At 38.8% G+C, this 20,200-nt stretch overlaps 1 protein-coding gene across 5 annotated transcripts in view; it reads right to left on the minus strand.

Annotated features, from left to right (window-relative positions):
• MCCC1 (methylcrotonyl-CoA carboxylase subunit 1) overlaps positions 1-20,200 on the minus strand; it is a 58,794-nt gene that overhangs the window by 6,460 nt on the left and 32,134 nt on the right. For all 5 annotated transcript variants that reach the window (XM_081571155.1, XM_081571152.1, XM_081571153.1 and 2 more), the window contains 7 exons: positions 19,418-19,545; positions 16,407-16,590; positions 11,828-11,937; positions 10,167-10,383; positions 6,947-7,033; positions 3,233-3,282; positions 129-266 (listed from right to left, as the gene is read on the minus strand). In XM_081571155.1, coding sequence (XP_081427281.1) covers positions 129-266; positions 3,233-3,282; positions 6,947-7,033; positions 10,167-10,383; positions 11,828-11,937; positions 16,407-16,590; positions 19,418-19,545 — 914 coding nt within the window. The remainder of the gene's footprint in view (positions 1-128; positions 267-3,232; positions 3,283-6,946; positions 7,034-10,166; positions 10,384-11,827; positions 11,938-16,406; positions 16,591-19,417; positions 19,546-20,200) is intronic.

A 20,200-nucleotide genomic window follows, 5' to 3' on the forward strand; every position in this document is an offset into this window, starting at 1 on the left:
AGAGTCTTAACCACTGGACTGCCAGGGAAGTTCCAAAACAGGATCTTTCTAATTTCTCAGTGGAATACTTTTGGTCAAGCAATTTTCTCCCAAACTCCAATAGTGTTATTACAAAACAAAGACATTACCATGGAAAATAGGTAAATAGTGTTTTCCAGGATAATTAGCTTAGTTTTACTAGCAACTCCATTAACAGAAGATTTCAGATAAGTGCAGTCTCCCTCACTGCAAAGATCACCAAGGACATGGAAAGTTTTATCTTCAATCTGAAAAAACAGAAAATTAAGATCCTTAAAGAAAATGAACAACCTTACAGAATTAAAATCAAAATCAATTCTTTACTGTTAATAGGTTCAAAAGGAAATAGGTAAAAACATTTTTTTAAATCATGCAGGAAATTTCCTAAGATTCATAAACAAAATAGTCTAGAAAGAAACAGCAGTAAGATAATTAAAAGAAAAAAAAATAGTTATGTAACATAGCTATAGTAGCACCATAATGCTACAGATAAAGGTTCCTTTAGGAATATTCATCAGAAAGTGAAATAGAAATAAAAATCAAAGTAAGAAAAATTATTAAAATTCAGTTGAGTATATTATATGTTAATACTCATTTCTGAGTACCCAAAGTCAAATTTAGTTTTACTGTGCAAAAGTTAGTGATGAATAAAGCCAGAATCTCATAATTAGATTGATTTCTTTTATCTCACCAACATGAAAATTGAATTTATGGGTTTTCAGTTATGATTTAAGAAGATAAATTAGCTGGAGATTAAGCACAGTCTTCTTACTCTGAGAGACAGAGTACCAAAGAACAGATTTCACACTTAATCTTTTCAAGGTAGCTGACAAAAGGACATGAAATTGTGCTGTTCAAAAGGATGTTTTCTCATTTATATACACAAGAAAAAATTTCCCTTATACACATAAAATTCATTTAAATCTTCTTTATTTTTCAATTCCCCTGTTAGAGTCAGAGTCCTGTGGCTATTCTTTTCAAATATATTATATAGGTTAAAGTGAAATAGGTCACACTGCAGTATTTATACATGGTTCTCATCTATCCTAAGTTAAATATGACATTTCACTCTGCTTTGTAACCTAAGACAGCCATTTGAATGTCTATGGAATTCTCAGGATATAAAGGTTAGACTGGGAACAGTTTTGTTTAAAGACGTATAGAAGCGCATTCTAAATTTGTGAAGGTAGTCACGACTAAAGCGACTTAGCAGCAGCAGCAGCAGCAGTTACATGAGTAGATCAGAACAAATCTGCAATTTACTTTACCATTTACCAAGGGATAAGAAGGGGTCCCTAAACCAGAGGTACCAGTATGAATTGCAACTCATATACTTAAGTAGATTTCCCATCATTTGTCTGAATCACAGAGAAAGACAAGCAATGTGTCTCAAAGTGTTGGGGACTCTAAAGAGCATCATTGATAAATTCATTTTGATGGATTTGAAATCTCTTAGCTTATAGGAAAAATGATTTATTCTATTCTCTGAATTTTATACTTACTATAGGAATTTGGTTGAGTTCTCACATTGTTTTTTAATCCTTATGGCATTTTATTTTGCCAATGTAATGGATTTTTAAAAATTGAGATCTATCACAAAAATTTTGACTAAAGAGCCTCAAAGTATGACCTGTGGATCCCTTGGGGTCCCCCAAGCCCCTTAAGGAGTTCCACAAAGTCAAACAATTTCTTAATAACATAATATTGTCTTTTTTCTACCCTCATTCTCTTACAAGTATATAGTGGAATTTTCTAGAGACTGTAGGACACATGATAATGATATTACTATGATGGCTAATGGAATGTGTGCTTGGTGATAATCTTTTCTCAGTTTATCCTGCACTCAACAACAAAATCCCAGCCAGACATTTTTAGAAAGGCAAATAACTTGAATAGGTATTTCTCTAAAGAAGATAAACAAATAGGCAATTAGCACATGAAAAGATGCTTAACATCATTAGTCATTATGGAAATACGTATCAAAACCATAGTGAGATACTACTTCCATACCTTAGGATTTTTTTGTTTTTAATAAAAACAACAACAAAACAAAGTCGCTAGAATATAAGTGTTGGCAAGGAAGGATGTGGAGAAATTGGATTTTTTTGTGCACTTCTGGTGGGAATGTAAAATGGTATGGACACTATGGAAGAGTATGGTAGTTCCCCCTAAAATTAAAAAGAGAATTACCATATGATACAGGAATTCTACTTCTCTGGGTACATGCCTAAAAGAATTAAAAACAGGGTCTTGAAGAGATATTTGTATACAGATTTCACAGCAGCATTATTTATAACAGGCAAAAGCTGGAGGCAACCCACGTCTCCACTACTCATCTATGTATTTAGATTGGATAAATAAAGTGTGGCACATACTTAAAAAGGAAGGGAATTTGGATGGATACTACAACAATGGAAGATATTATGCTCAAAGACATTACGCTAAGTGAAATCAGCTAGTTACAAAAGGAGTAAATGCTGAATGATTCCACTTATATGAGGTACCTAGAGCAGTTCAGTTTGCAGAGACAAAGTAGAATGGTGATTGCCAGGGCCCAGGAGGGGTGGGTGGAGAAGTGGGAATGGACTCTTACTGTTTAATTGGGACAGAATTTCAGTTCTGCAGGAGGAGAACAGTTCTGCAGATGGATGGTGGTGATGGTTGCACAACAATGTGAATGTATTTAATGCCATTAAATTGTATGCTTAAAAATGGTTAAAATGACAAATTACATATTATGTACATTTTAAAAACATACATTAAAACAATAACAAATTTTTTTCTCATTGTAATTTTCTAAATGGTAAATATTAATAGATGTAACTAATACAAACAAAAACTCTTTGGCGAATCTCAGTAACTTTTAAGAGTGTACAGAGGTCTTGAGGCCAAACGTTTGAGAACTGCTGTTTTAGCTATAAATACATTCACATAATTTAGGGGCTTTTTAGGTGTCTTATTCAAATATTATCATCATTGTTTTTTTAACCAAGTTTTGATTCTTAGGGAAATTACAGCCAAACTGAGTAAATAATCACAAACTGTATAGGGGGTAATTTTTCCAAATTGGTCTGAAATAAAAGCTCATGACATTCTCCTAACTATAGTCATAATCAATGGCTTCAAAGAAAGTAGAGAGTGAAAACATACTCTACTCAGTATGAGAGAAATCAGATTCAGCTCTGAGCTGTAGAATAAAACCAAGGAGGCTTACCTGCATGCTATATGATCCATCACGGTTATATGTTACAGCTATGGCTACATCTTTATGGAAAAAGTGGGGAAATTGAAGAAAAATTAGAAGACATTCATTTATTCAGTAACTGAGGTTCTAAAAACCTCACTTTCAACCTAAGGATAACTAGTTTTTAGGGATATCAACATCTTTTAACTCCCTGACAATAAAGTTTAAAAAAATTAAAAAATCAGACAGGTTTCAATAAAGGTGAATTTCAAACTTTTCTTGTTTAAAACGGAAGTTTTAACTCTTCTACAGTTGTAAGATATTTCAGATATTTCCCCCTCAACAAGAAAGGCTGCAGTGTCATAGTAGAAAACGTAATTAATTGGGAAAGAGAAGTTCTGGCTTACGGCCCAAGTCTGCCATCCGTGGTATGATCATCTCTGTGATCCTAAGACATTTAAAGTCCTACTTTTCTAATCCATTCTGACCCATTAACTGGGTATGAGAATGTAAATGATTAAATGAATGTGAAAGCACTTTATAAATTGTTACAGACTATACAAATATAATGCAAAATATACTTATATCATTATGTGACTAATAGGTTAAAGACTACCCTAGGAGATGGAAATTTTGTGGGGTAGAGCATGCAGACTGAAGTCATTTCACCTACACCTGACACATTAACCAGCATTCTGAGGCTCCCAGCTCAAATCTGTTTCCAGCCTTGACCTTCCTACTCCAGAACTGTGGTTAGTCATTCCCAGCAGGATCCTCCACTGGCATCTTAAAATAAACCTAATGGGGCCAACAAGTGTCTCCCCCTTCCGCCTGCCTTCCCTCCTGATCTGTGAACTCCATGACTGACACCATTTTTCTCATCATCCAGGTTTATAACCTGTCATTCTTGCCTTATCCGTCTCCTTTGCTTTTCACCTCCAAGAGTCACCACAAAGCTGCCAAGTTCTTCCCCCTGAAGACCTGGCCTCTACATTTCTTTTGGTCCATTCCCATCACTCTACTCTGATTCAGGCCCATGGCTTCTGGCCTGGCTGACTTAAGAGGGCCTCCCTAAACTTCCTGCTTCCTGTTTCAACCGTACCAACTGATGCGGCCCAGCACGGTCCCCCAACACTCCAAGTACTTGGCCTGGTAGGGAAGGCACCAAACTCCCAGTCTTGTTGCCCACCATTCTTCTATATAGCCCTGTGTTACAAACAAATGGGAAAATATTCTCCACATGTGCCTCTGGCCTTCTCCACAATTGTGCCTCTTTGCTAATGTACCTCCTTCCCACTTTGCTGGTCCCCAGCCACACCACCTGAGACTCCATCCATCATTCACATCATACTCACTCACTGTCCTTGGGAAGAGTCTGTCTATGTGAAACAAATCCTCTCTCCTGTGAACATTTAGACTTCTGCATATAAGGCGCCATTATGATTCTCCCCTCATCCAATTTTACATGACAGTGATTTTTCTCTTTATCAGTTGTTTTTAAAAATTGCAAAAAATATTCACAAAAGTTAAATACTGAGGTACATAAAAAGTAAAAGTTCCCTTTATTGCCCAGATGTACTATTAAGCACTTTAATGTGTGAATCCTTTTAGACCTTTTTGAATGCATAAACTTATATTTTTCTTTTATAAAAATAAGATGTTGCTATACATATTGTTCAGCAACCAGTTTTTAAAAATTAACATATGACATACATATCTACTTTGCTCTTTCCATAGTAACAAGGAGATGATTTATAATAATGATTTTGATGATGATAGCCACTGTTGATTGATTGCTTGCTCTAGGTCGTTCAATGAGCTAAAATGCTTTATATGTATTGTCTCATTTAATATACACAACAATCCAAGGAAGCAACAGCCATGAGTATCTCCACTTATACCTGAGAACACTAGACGCTTAGAGAGTGTGACTTTCCAAGACAAGAAGGGAGCAGAATTCAACTCATAGCATCTGACTCCTGGGCCTGCATTATTAAGCACTACACCATCCATGTTGTCAACATATAACTTCTCCTTTGCCAAATGGTAAATGTCTTAACATCTTTTTTTTTTTTACTTCTTTACCTTAGTCAGAATATTTTGTGTTTTCAAAAACTTTGTACTGAGTCTATGAATGAATGAAACTTTTCCTCCCTATATCTTATCAATATCTTTAAACTTTCTTAAGAGAAAATACATCCAATTACACCAGATCAGTTTTCTTTTAATTTATAAGATATGGAAAGCGTTTAACTGACAGGAATGCCAAAAGAAGCATAGTAAAGACATTGCCAGGAAAACTATTTTATACATTAAGGAGTAACTGAATTTGTTCCTCTCTCCTCTAGATCTAGAACATCACTCATATTGATTTCTCAATTATATATTTAAAATTGAAATGCAACATAATTCAAAATACCGCTTAGTAAAGATTCACACCAAGTAATATCATTGGCTCATATGAATTATAATCACACATGTGATTTTTCTGTTTAATTCAGGTTGAAGAGGCCACTGAAACTTTGCTGCTGATACCTGTGTTCAGCACAGAGGAGTCTAGAGTAAGATACTCCCAGATTTTGCTGTTTTTTAGGATGAAATGAATAACTACAACAGCATAAAACGGATAGGTTAACCACTCACAGAAGGCTACTTTATAAGGGATCTTTGCAAAAGTTCTTTCCATGTACTCAGTGCACACAGGGCAATGACCATCTAGGTTCAGAATGAAAAAATGCCTCAAGAGCTACGTATTAATGAGTGACTGGTATCTATCCAGAGTTGAGGTAAAGAAAATCCTACTCTGTCCAGGGAGGAGGGTGCTGTGATGATCTCTGTTCTACTTGGTAGGCACATTCTGACAATGGAGCTCCCACAGTTCAGTGAACCTCACATTCAAGGTTATCCAGCCCTCCCAGCTCCGGCTCTGCACCCCTCTGACTTCCCAGGTGAACTGTCCTGCAACAAAAGAGATACAGCCAGTTGCTGTCATAGGATTCTGGTTCCTCTGGAACACTGTTCCAGCCATAAGTTTACAAACCATCTTTTGGCTTAAGTGTCATCTCTTCCAGACTTCAGTTACAATAAATCAGGCCCCATCCTGGGCCCATCAATTAGTTGGCAATCGAAAATCAATTTTCTACTGGAAAAGTGGTGGAAACAAGCACAGGGGTCAAGGCCAGAAAGACTGAGTGTCAGTCTTGGTTCTGCTACTTACTAGCCTTGAGTAACTGCACCTCCCCTGTCTCAGTTTCATCAGCAATAAGTGGGTCTAACAGTGACTCCCCCTCATTAATGCTGCCTGGTAAGCGGTGCGGTGGGCAATCCTCCTTCCCTGGAGAAGTTTTGGTTATTGTCTTCTTTCAAAGTCAGACACACTCACAGAAGAAAAATGGCAGAGCCATGAAAGTACAAAGAAGAGGAGGGAAAGAAGTGCCTCAAATCCCAGCATCCAATGGTAATCTCACTAATGTTCTGCATATTTCATTTTCCTATGTATGTTTTATGACCTCTTTTTAAAATATTTACTAAATATAGAACAAGTGTGAAAAAGAAAAATAAATATTATTAACTCTACCACCCAGAGCCAATCAATTCTATTATTTTGGCATGCTTCCTTCTAATGTTTAGGCTAGGGATCTTAAAAAATGTAATTGATCATGGCCAGGCTGAATTCTTTTTTTTTCCAGTAAATGTGATATATTTCTATGAAGCACATTTCTTTTTTAATAAAACATTACTTACTGTTTTTACCATCCCTAAGAGTCATGTTTCTAGAGTAACAGATATTCAGTCTTCTTCCACTGCTGGATGCAAAAGGAGAGTATTGATCTAGAAAAAATTTAAAATTCAACAACAAATTTATGAACATCAAGCCTACTAACAAAAGAAAACATAAAACAGAGGTCCTATATTGACAGCTCAAATATGTTTTCTTCATTCTATGCAATGCTTTAGACACTTTTATTCACATCTCAGGAAATTTTACATGAAAAAAATCCCAGTTTCTCTTGAAAAATCAGAATATTTACAACCTCAACTTTCCACTTCTGGCAGCATAAACTGCACAGGGGTCACAATTTTGACAGGGCAAATGCATTCCAGGTCACCTGAATCCTCACTACTCACTGGTTTTCTTTCACCTGGCCTCTTCTGTTCTTCTCTGTTACTGGTCCTCCCCTAGAGACTTGTGTGTTCACCCTCTGTTAGACAATCTCCAGGAGCTACGGAGTAGCTAAATTGAAGCAATTTATTCTGAAACCTCTCTCTGGGCTGCTTAGAAATTTTAATTTAAAAAGGAAAGTGAGAGTAAGAGGACACTCCATTCTAAAAAAGCTAAGTCCAGCCTTAGGAATACCAGATGGGGTATAGGTAGATGAATTTCTTTAATGTAAAAGGACAAAATGAGAACAGAGCACAAATCTCCAAATATAGCTTTATATTTTTAGCTTTCAATATAACTTAAAATTTTACTTATTAATTTATTTATGGCCGTGCTGGGTCTTCATTGCTATGTGGGCTTTTCTCATTGTGGAGAGCAGGGGCTACTCTCCAGTTGTGTTGGGCGGGCTTCTCATTGCAGTGGCTTCTCTTGTGGAGCACAGGGCTCCAGGGTGCATGGGCTCAGTAGCTGCGGCTCCCAGACTCTACAGCACAGGCTCAAGAGCTGTGGAGCACAGGCTTCGTTGTTTCACGGCATGTGGGATCTTCTTGGACCAAGTATTGAAACTGCGTCTCCTGAGTTGGCAGGCAGGTTCTTTCCACTCAGCCAGCAGGGAAGCCCTCAACAGCACTTTCTTGAATGCATCTAGAAATTAAGATCCCAATAATAGGATCCTATAATAATATAATAATCCTAATAATAATAAAGGGATAAATGGATTCAGGTTTTTTTTTTTCTGTTTGCTTCAAAGATCAGAGGGAGCCTGAGGAAATCAGTTCAGTTCAGTTGCTCAGTCATGTGCGACTCTTTGCAACCCCATGAACCGCAGCACGCCAGGCCTCCCTGTCCCTCACCAACTCCCAGAGTCCACCCAAACCCATGTCCATCGAGTCGATGATGCCATCCAACCATCTCATCCTCTGTCGTCCCCTTCTCCTCCTGCCCTCAATCTTTCCCAGCATCCGGGTCTTTTCAAATGAGTCAGCTCTTCACATTAGGTGGCCAAAGTATTGGAGTTTCAGCTTCAACATCAGTCCTTCCAATGAACACCCAGGACTGATCTCCTTTAGGATGGACTGGTTGGATCTCCTTGCAGTCCAGGGACTCTCAAGAGTCTTCTCCAACACCACAGTTCAAAAGCATCAATTCTTTCGAGCTCAGATTTCTTTATAGTCCAACTCTCACATCCATACATGACTACTGGAAAAACCATAGCCTTGACTAGACAGACCTTTGTTGGCAAAGTAGTGTCTCTGCTTTTTAATATGCTGTTTAGGTTGGTCATAACTTTCCTTCCAAGCAGTGTCTTTTAATTTCATATCTGCAATCACCATCTGCAGTGATTTTGGAGCCCACAAAAATAAAGTCAGCCACTGTTTCCACTGTTTGCCCATCTATCTGCCATGAAGTGATGGGATCGGATGCCATGATCTTAGTTTTCTGAATGTTGAGCTTTAAGCCAAGTTTTTCACTCTCCTCTTTCACTTTCATCAAGTTCTTCTCTTTAGTTCTTTAGTTCTTCTTTACTTTCTGCCGTAAGGGTGGTGTCATCTGCATGTCTGAGGTTATTGATATTTCTCCCAGCAATCTTGATTCCAGCTTGTGCTTCCTCCAGCCCAGCATTTCTCATGATGTACTCTATTATGGAGCAAATGTGAGAGAGCTCAGATTTTGCTCAACCAAGTGGGAAGAACTTCTTAATGGAGAATTGACTGAAACTGTAATTAACTAATGAATTTTCATCATGAATTTCCAGCTTCCTGAGGTGTTAGGAAGATGCTGGGCAACAACTCAGTGGGAATGCTGGAGCAGGGATGCACACATACGGCAGCCAGGATGAATCTCCGTCATAGTCCCAGATTCTATGATATGATGAAATACCTAGGTATCTAGCTAGTCAGAAATTTGATCTCGGAATAGAAAAAGAGAGGAAGGGGACTTCCCTGGTGGTCTAGTGGTTCAGAATCTTCCTTGCAATGCAAGATACTCAAGTTTGATCCCTGGTCAGGGAACAAAGATCCCACATGCCACAGAGCAACTAGGCCCAACTGCGGCAACTACTGAGCCCACACACTCTGGAGCCGGTGTGTCACAACTAGAGAGTCTGTGCACCACAACGAAAGATCCCATGTGGCACAACTAAAACCTGAGTTTTAAAATAAATAAATAAATATTTTTTAAAAAGAGAGAGCAGAAGAACTAACTCAATAAATTATGGGTAACTTAAGGGAATCTGAGCATCTCCAGGGCTCTGTCTTGTCTCTAGGACCAAGAAAGCTGCTGCAGGTATGGAGGATACAACAAAGCAGGTCAGGGAGTGGTGAATAAAAGAAGTTGGAAGGAAATAAAAAGTGAATTAGAAAAATCAAAACAAAAAGAAGTTGTAAGGGATATCAGCATGAGATGTGGGGAGAATTGGTGTTTTCTTGAAAATAAGTGCATCTCTACGTTGTTTAGGTGATGGGTTAAGTTACTCTGAATGGGTTAAAGCATGCTGTTGGGTGCATCCATATTATGTAAAGAGCTCTACTTGATACTAAAAGACACTTTAGCAGAGGATGGTGTCAGTCACTGAAAGGAAGAAAAGGGAGGATGGAGTGGCAACAAAAGAAAGAAAACTGGGAGTTTCTGGTTGCCTAGTGGTTAGGGTTCTGGACTTTCCCTGCTGTGGCCTGGGTTCAATCCCTGGCTGGAGAACTGAGATCCCATTAGCCATGCAGCACGGCCAAAAAAAAAAAAAAAGAGCATGTTCAATGATTATTCATAAAATTTTGCAAAGCAGAATAGAAAAATATTCCATACCTTGTGTCTGAATTTTGCAAACATCAGACACAGCTTTCTCCTTGAGGATGAGGCCCAGAGCTGCCTGGCATAATAACTCCTTGGCTGTGGTCTTCCGGTCGGGCAACAGTTCTTTGCGGTGTTGAGGGATGAAATCAGTGTGCACGTTCCCAGCTTCAAATTCCGGGTGGCCAGACAGGCTAAGGAGGAAGTCAATGTTGGTGTGCAGTCCAACAATCTAGGGAGGAAAAAATGTCCATGTCCCCAGTGAGTGGGGAAAACAACATACTCAGGAAAACATTTCTATGGCATCAGCTCTTTCTACTAAGTATTTTCGACCATGACTAACTCTCATGAAAAACAAAACAAATTCATTTCACCATCATTATGCATTTGCACTTCACATTACATTAATTTACTATGATAAACAGGATGTAGGAAATGGTGTTGGGGAGGTAGTGTGGAGATGTTTAATTGTCTTAGGTTAGGAAAGCAAGTAAATATTAAGAAACTTAAATGAGATTTACATGCAAGATACTGAAGACTTGCTTCTCAGAACACTCCCATGAACGAGGAAGACTGCAGACAGAATACGATTGCTACACAGGGGAGGGGTAGGATTATATGACTCGAAAAGAGCTTCCTCTGAATATTAATATTCAACTTGTACACACTGATATAAAAATAAGAAAAGGTATAGAATTAACCCAAACCCACCCAATAAATGGGATCTAGGACAAAACCAGCTGTCTGAGCTCTGAGGTTCATTCATTCATTTTCTCATTTATCCATTTATTTAATAGCCATTTACCGAGAGCCTTTTAGGTGCCAGGCTCTGACCCCAGTACTGGGGACACAGAGAGGAACAAAACAAAGTCCTTGCCATCACAAAGCTTATGTTAAGGGACAAGTAACAATATCTATAAATAAACATCTAATATAATGTCAGATGATATGAAGAAAAATAAGGCTGGCTAAAGGAACAGAGAGCAGCAAAGGGTCCTGTGGGGAGGCCTGGGAAGGACTCTAAGGATCACGGTGAGCAGGGCTGAGGGTGGTGAGGAGGGCATCACTTGGGGCCAGACAATTCTGGAGGGAGAAAGGGAACACGTGGCTCCATGCTGAGTGTGTCATGGAGTCACAAGGAGGCCGGTGCAGGTGGAGCCACAGAAACTGGAGGTTTGATCAAATTCACGAACTATAGTAACTTGAGTATCATGGGTTAATAAGAAATCCTTCTATGATACTAAATCAGTATGGTATGGGACTTACTGCACCAAGGAAATGCATAGCTACAGAAAAGCAACAAACTCTTTCAAATGGATAAAACTGAATATAATTATTTTCCTTGGCAGAAAATAACATCAGAGGATTGGCCACACTTGTGTTGCTGGCCTTATCTACAGGTTGAATAGAAATTTCACATCGAATCCCACTGAGGTTAACACTGATGCTAATAGTTTTAGTCCTGCAATCTTTCCTTTCTAGCTGAAATCAAGAAGTCTTCAAACTCTATTCTGACCCATGGGAAATCCTCCCATGTGAAATAATTTTGTTGTGACATACGGTTAATTGGTAGAAATAAGTTGACAAGGACAAAGGTCGACCAGTTATAATGGACACGCTTGGCTGTAGAGATCCAGAGATCATCAGGGTCACTAACACGGCCCCAGCTCACTCACATTGTACTGTCGAAGGCTGTACTTTAGTTTCGTCAAGGCTGCCTGGCGATCAGCAGCCCACACAACCAGCTTTGCAATCATGGGGTCATAATGCACTGAAACTTCATCTCCTGAAGTTGAAAAACCACAGAAACTAAAGTTAAAACTTAAAAGAGAGAAAATATGACAAGCAAGACATTCTCCTGGGGCTTTCTGTACATTTCACACTTAATCCTCATGACAGATATCATTACCACCACTTTATTCACAAGGAACTGAGGCTCAGAGGGATTTAAAAACAGAAGTTGAAGGAGGGCATGGCTATCCAAGAGCACCATGCTCCAAAAGAGTCATCCAATGACACACAGGCTAGTGTGCCCCATCCTAACTTCTGAATCTTCTTTTCCCTTCTCATTTTGGAAGTCAGTGAAAACCCTCACATCACAATCACTTCTGTCCTTGGCGTTTCCTTGCCTCCACGCCCTCAGTTTCCTCATCAGAAAAGTAAAGAAAATAATTCCTCTATCCTACATGCTTGCTGAGAGGATTGACAATCAAGTGCCAAATGCCATACCTGGCAGAGCTGATAAACAGCAGCTATCATTACTGTGTCAGAGTCTCAGAGAACAAGCTGAACTATGCACATCTCACTGGTTAGAAATGGTTCAAGTCAAAAGGATGAGGTATATTACAAAGAATACTGTTCAAAGATGTTTTTGCGATTTTGGCAGGTCACTTGACCCCTCTGAACTCCAGAGTCTTCATCTATACAATCAAGAGGTTAGATTACACTCTCTTACCCACCCATCCACCCATCCATCCATCCATCCACCAACACATAGAGAACACCTTCTAGGCCTCAGCTTGAACAAAGTCCTGCAAATATAACATAGAAGACCTAGTCCCTCTTGTAAGACTCCTAGTCTAATGGAGAAATTAGACAAGGAACAAAAGATCATCATGAGATGATATTAAGGGGGAATGCCAAGGGATACACAAGGGGACACAAAAGAGGGTTGGGGAAAGCTTCCTGTACTAGATTATCCTTCCCAGTGCCAGGATGAATTGGGGAATCTGTCTGAGAATTGTATCTGTTATCCTTTGAGCACTTTTATTAAATTATACTGCAAGCTTTGCTTGCCTTAAATTCCTTATCTTTCCTATTCCAAGTTCCCTCTTCTCTCTATGAAGTTTCACTGATATGCTAAAAAATTTACTTGCCTTAAATTCCTTATCTTTCCTATTCCAAGTTCCCTCTTCTCTCTATGAAGTTTCACTGATATGCTAAAAAATTTACTGACAACCAAACTTGCTGTAGGTTATCCAGAGCTCTCAAAATGCTGCCAGTTGTTGTTCAGTCACTAAGTCATATCTGACTCTGCAACTCCATGGACTGCAGCATGCCAGGCTTCCCTGTCCTTTACTATCTCCTGGAGTTTCCTCAGACTCATGTCCATTGAATTGGTGATGCCATCCAACAATCTCATCCTCTGACACCCCTTTCTCCTCCTGCCCTCAATCTTTCCCAGTATCACGGTCTTTTCCAATAAGTCGGCTTCTTGCATTAGGTGCCTGAAGTATTGCAGCTTCAGCATCAGTCCTTCCAATGAATATTAAGGGTTGATTTCCTTTGGGATTGATTGGTTTGATCTCCTCACTGTCCAAACGACTCTCAAGGGTTTTCTCCACCACAATTTGAAAGCATCAATTCTTTGGCACTCAGTCTTCTTTACGGTCCAACTCTGACATGCGTACATGAATAGTGGAAAAACCACAGCTTTGACCAACTGGACTTTTGTCAGCAAAGTGATGTCTCTGCTTTTTAATATGCTGTCTAGATTTGTCATAGCTTTACTTTCAAAGAGCAAGCGTCTTTTAATTTCATGGCTGCAGTCACCATCTGCAGTGATTTTGGAGCCCCCCAAAATAAAATCTGCTGCTGTTTCCATTTTTTTCTCCATCTATTTGCCATGAAGTGATGGGACTCATCTCACATGCTAGTAAAGTAATGCTCAAAATTCTCCAAGCCAGGCTTCAGCAATACGTGAACTGTGAACTTCCAGATGTTCAAGCTGGTTTTAGAAAAGGCAGAGGAACCAGAGATCAAATTGCCAATATCCGCTGGATCATCGAAAAAGCAAGAGAGTTCCAGAAAGACATCTATTTCTGCTTTATTGACTATGCCAAAGCCTTTGACTGTGTGGATCACAATAAACTGTGGAAAATTCTGAAAGAGATGGGAATACCAGACTATCTGACCTGTCTCTTGAGAAACCTGTATGCAGGTCAGGAAGCAACAGTTAGAACTGGACATGGAACAACAGACTGGTTCCAAATAGGAAAAGGAGTATGTCAAGGCTGTATATTGTCACCCTGCTTATTTAACTTATATGCAGAGTACATTATGAGAAATGCTGGGCTGGAAGAAACACAAGCTGGAATCAAGATTGCCGGGAGAAATATCAATAACTTCAGATATGCGGATGACACCACCCTTATGGCAGAAAGTGAAGAAGAACTAAAGAGCCTCTTGATGAAGGTGAAAGAGGAGAGTGAAAAAGTTGGCTTAAAGCTCAACGTTCAGAAAACTAAGATCACGGCATCTGGTCCCATCACTTCATGGGAAATAGATGGTGAAACAGTGGAAACAGTGTCAGACTTTATTTTTTTGGGCTCCAAAATCACTGCTGATGGTGATTGCAGCCATGAAATTAAAAGACGCTTACTCCTTGGAAGGAAGGTTATGGCCAACCTAGATAGCATATTTAAAAGCAGAGACATTACTTTGCCAACAAAAGTACGTCTAGTCAAGGCTATGGTTTTTCCAGTGGTCATGTATGGATGTGAGAGTTGGACAGTGAAGAAAGCTGAGCACCGCAGAATTGATGCTTTTGAACTGTGGTGTTGGAGAAGACTCTTGAGAGTCCCTTGGACTGCAAGGAGATCCAATCAATCCATCCTAAAAGAGATCAATCCTGGGTGTTCATTGGAAGGTCTGATGTTGAAGCTGAAACTCCAATACTTTGGCCACCTCATGCGAAGGGTTGACTCATTGGAAAAGACCCTAATGCTAGGTAGGATTGGGGGTGGGAGGAGAAGGGGACGACAGAGGATGAGATGGTTGGATGGCATCACCGACTCGATGGACATGGGTTTGGGTAGACTCCGGGAGTTGGTGGTGGACAGGGAGGCCTGGCGTGCTGCAATCCATGGGGTCGCAAAGAGTTGGACACGACTGAGCGACTGAACTGAACTGATGGGACCAGATGCCATGATCTTTGTTTTTTGAATGTTGAGTTTTAAGCCATTTTTTTTCATTCTCTGCTTTCACCCTCATCAAGAGGCTCTTTAGTTCCTCTCCACTTTCTGCCATCACAGTGGTATCATCTGCAATTTATTGTTAAGAAGTCCTAATTCCTCGTTTTGGCTTTCTAGACCCTATAGATTTGCTCTTATTCTATATCTCCAGCCACATCTCCAACTACTCACCACCCTGAATCCTTTTCTCCAGCCACATATTCTCTCAGTTCTTCAAACACATCTTTTGTTAAATCCTCTTTTTTTCACTTTTCTGTATGCTTTTAAATCTGCCTATTCAAATTCACTCCAGACTTCCTCTTAGAAACATGTCCCGATTACACCAGCCTAACATAACCTGCTATTCCTGAGAATTTCTATATTTTATTGTTCACCATCTGTATAACTTCTCTGGCAACTAAAGTTAAGGTGGCAATAGATGATGGTGGCTCAGATCATAGACCCTGGAGCCAGAATGCCTGAGTCTAAATCTTGGCTCCAATGGTGACCTTGGAGAAGTCATTTCTCTGTGCCCTGGTTTCCCCATCTGGAAAATGGACGTGATCATAAGGTAGTAAAGAAGCCCATGTAGAAAAAAAACCTAGAACAGTACCTGTACCTAGTAAGTGCTAAATAACTGTTACGACCATGTTTATTAATCTTATGTGAACTGTACTAGCTCTTGTATTGTTATTTTTTAACTTTCTTAAAATTACTGCTTAGCTTGCACTAAGTTTATTAATTTTTCAGTTTGACTTTTAGTACCTTGAAGGCAGAGTGCCTTGAGCATAGCAGATATCAGTCACCTTAAATTATATTTGGAACTAGGCAAAATAAAAATATAAAACAATACCAGAATTTATTTGTTGCTTAGGTTTGACTAAGTGGTGCTGCATTTCAAAAAAGACTGCAGTACTGCTTAAAAATACTAGTTCTTCTTTCTTTTAAAAAATAAATATGTTTAGCCATCTGTTTTTATTTTTTATTTTATTCTTCATAATCGGCTGCAACGGGTCTTAATTGCGGTATGCAGGATCTAGTTCCCCAACCAGGGATTGAACCACAGCCCCCTGCATTGGGAGCTTAAAGTCTTAGCCACTGGACCACCAGGGAAGCCCCAATACTAGTTATTCTTTAAAAATGACTATTCCAAAAGGAAAAGATTACTGAGAAATCAAAGAAATCCTTTATTTTGAAAACATACTAAATACATCCACAAGACACAGGAAAAGACACTATCCAAAACCAATAATGTACCCCAAAATTTTAACCACTGAGACTTTGTCCTTTAATTTCACTTTACCTTGCCGTACACCAGTTTCGATCCTAGTGGTAAGGTCTGCTTGAGGGGTGGAGAGATGCACTAGTGGTCCGGCCCCCGGCATGAAGTTATTGTTAGGATCTTCTGCATATATTCTAGCTTCAAAGGCATGGCCCCGCAGAGTTATTTCTTCCTGGCTCAAAGGAATCTTCTCTCCTGCTGCAATCTGGTAAAACAAGAGTATGTGTTTATGAAAATCCACCTGATAGTGGCTATGAGACTGTATAAATGGTACTGCCTTTTTCTACGTAAAATGTACATTTGGATTTTATAATGAAGCCAATTAAAAACACTTATTTTGTCCACCCATTTGGGTATTAGGCAAAAGCAAAAATAGATTAAAAAACAGATGCAGCCTGGAAATATTGCTTTAATTACAATGGGTCCCTACAATTTTTAAATAGAGAAAACAGGCAAACTGATGACTAAGTTATAAATATCAGTATCAGTGGTTTATCAATACAATGAAAACTAAAATTTCTTACTGGCAAGATAGTCTCAGTTTTCACTTAAAATATTAGCACTCAGTTACCATGCCAATCTTTTCTTATAGTAAATTGTTAGTTGATGTTAGGACTATATTCAGTTATGGCCAAAGTATGGGATTCGTCATCTTTGTTATCTTCACCACCAAGTGATCAAGCAAAATAGGCAGGGGAACACGATGTTTTTAAATTTTATTTTATGTATGTTGCAGGACACCACATTATAAACAGGATAATCAGCATTGTTAATCACTACTCTAATTATTATTATTTTGGCTCTTATATACCGATACAACAAATCTCTCTCTTCAACTAGAATAATTTGGAAAAGGCTATTGGAGGGCACACTGTCACCCTTCACTCTCCCCTTGAGTTTTCCTCCAAGATGAGAAAATGACAAACTGAAATGGCAAAAGATATAGGCAAAAACTCTAGTAACTTAGCAGCACACTGCACTAGATAGCATAAAACAAGCAAAGGTTTCATCTCTCAAAATCTGTAAGTAAGAAAAATCAGGAACCACAACAGTGAAAATGAAAGGAAAATGGACTAAACTGTATGCTTTTATGGCATAGTGTTTGGAATCAGAGACTTTGCAGCCCTACTGCCTGGGTTCAAATTCTGTCTCTATACTTTTTCTGTTTCAGGCATACTCAATTCTGGGTAAATTTTTGTAACCTCTCTTAATGCTTCAGAAAAAAATGCCTGGCATACAGTAAATACTTGGTTAAGTGTTAGCTTTTATTTTTTCATTCCTATCCTTTATAATAAAATCCTCTTCAATGTTTGGTAAGGAATTCTATTTTAGTATAAAAAAGGAAAAGAACGACTATATGTTCATATTCTAAGATGTGATTTTATTTCTGACTATATAGTTCAACTTCAACCTGACTTAGCTTTATGTTTTCCTCTGAAGTTGGCTTCTATCTGGACCCAGAAGAGGCTGGCCCAACCATGTTTCTGAGTACTTGGAAATCTGTACCATCTGAGTTTGCTCGGGCTTAGACATTGACTCTTTGGAATCCCTTGGACATTTGGACCTTGAACCCCTTGGATCTTTGGACATTTCACCAGCCTCTCCTAATACTGTTAACCATCTGAGCCTGCAGCCAGGGTGCTCACATCACTGCACACTCACTCCAGGAAGCTGGTGACTCAAGAGATAGGTCCTGGAACTTGAACTCTTGATTCACCACATGGTGAGACCCGTTGTTTTACCTCTGCTTGGAAGCCAGATTCCAAAGTGTCTTGATCACCACAAATAAGGTCCAGTGGCATCCCTAAGCTCTAGAAACCTTTCCCAGATAATAAAAGCCTATTTCTCTTTCTAAAGCTCTTACAGTTTCTCGACTTGTAGAAATAAATGCCTGCTGGTTCCCCCTAATGTCCAAAAGCTTTCTTTTCCTTCATTCTTAGAAACATTTACTCCTTCATGATTTAAAAATCCTGAACTCTCCTGGTTACTATTCAAGAAAAATTATTTTCCTTGAATTCTGGAAACATAAGCACTCTTTCCAAAAGTTTCTAAACCCAATACAGTTTTCCTGACACTTACTAACACTTACTAGCCTAACGTGTAGCTCCTGAGGCTACAGAGGCCAGAAGAATTTATGGCTCAATTAAAACCACTAATCATCCCCAAGGAACCAGCAAAAGGAATGTTACATTATTGTCCACAGAAGTCTTGCAAAGATAAAACTATCAAGATAATCATGACTTTAGCATCACAACACTGAAAAAATAATCTAGATTCAAGATATATAGAGAACAAAGAACCCTACAGAGATTAAGAACATTCATTCTACTTAAAAACATTATTATATTAAAAAATAGACTGCAAAAATCTACTGTTTTTAATAAAGAGAACAAAACAGTCTAAGTTATTATCATTAATGTTTGAAGCAATAAGCTTTGTAATAAAACTCTGATTTAGGCCGGTGAGGAGAAGCTGTAGACGTAATAGTTCAGTAGAATACAGTAGATGTGTCATAGCAATGTCAAAGTGCTTTGACATTTTTTAGACATTTACTCTAAATGGCCACACTCACCCCTTTATGGGCCATCAACAGTGTGTCAGAACTTGCACAGAGACCACTCTGTAAATCTGAACTGTTTCTTTAGCTCTTTAGTCTCAACTCTTCCTTAGCTTATTTCACCTTGGCAAGCATGTGTCCTGCCTCTAAAATCTAATGACGGCCTGGTCCTGAATGATGTGGCCTCAGGTAGAAGACAAGGCTTTGCGTTGAGACAATGTGGTCACAAGCAAGCCTCAGTGACAGCAGCTCACCTGTTGGCTGCCCAGGTCTAAGGGGGAAAGATGGTAAGTGACAGATTAGAAATCTGAGTCCATAAAGTACATCAAATGTAATGTCACCATTAACCTCCCATTTTCCTATACTCATGACAACCACGAAGAATTGAACCCTTATCCAAAGTGACACCTTCTTTTAAGAGGCCAGAAGGGAACATATTCTCAACATTGATCTTTAACAGAAAAAATACTCCCACCCTAAGTTGCCATTCCACCAAGTCAGTTCCTGTGATCATCTCGGTGACAGGATGTTCCACTTGCAGCCTTGTATTCATCTCCATAAAGTAGAAATTGTGCTTTGAGTCCATGATAAACTCCACGGTTCCTAAAATATAAAATACAGTGGTCACATTTCAACAGCATTTAGTCAGTAGGAATCAAAATCTTTCACAAAAGATCATATCAAGTTTTATGACTACCTTCATTCAATGGTAAACATTTTGCTTTTCATGAAGAAAACATCTCACATTTTGCAGCAGCAAATGATTCTCAAAAATAGGGAGCCACATGAAATTTAACAATTGAAAAGTATATTTGGGGTTTTGAGCAAATGGCAAGCCCAAGTTATGAATCAGTCTCAGCTGTCATAGCAGTGAGAACATGACTGGACCATGTGTTACTGCTTCTGTGCACCAAATCCCTAGAAACCTCACACTCTGACATCCCATCTCACTCTAACTTCGTGGAGAAAATCACAACAACTTTTTTTTCTTGACTGTGGGCTTTGGAAGTGTCTTTAAAAAAGTCCTTCTTCTCGTGACCCACTGGGAGACTACTCAGTAACTAAACATTATGTTAATGTCTTCTTTTTGTTTTAATAGAAAATTTCCTTTATTATTTTAAACATTTAAAAAATTTATTGAGAAGGACTAAATAAATGGAGAAATGTTCATGGATAGGAAGACTCAACATTATCAAAATGTCAGTTCTTCCCAACTTGTCACATATGTTATCAGGGAAATGCAAATTAAAACACTGAG

This window comes from Giraffa tippelskirchi, chromosome 2 (genome assembly GCF_054371585.1).
Source record: "Giraffa tippelskirchi isolate mGirTip1 chromosome 2, T2T-mGirTip1v1.2.pri, whole genome shotgun sequence".
Classification (NCBI taxonomy): Eukaryota; Metazoa; Chordata; class Mammalia; order Artiodactyla; family Giraffidae; genus Giraffa; species Giraffa tippelskirchi.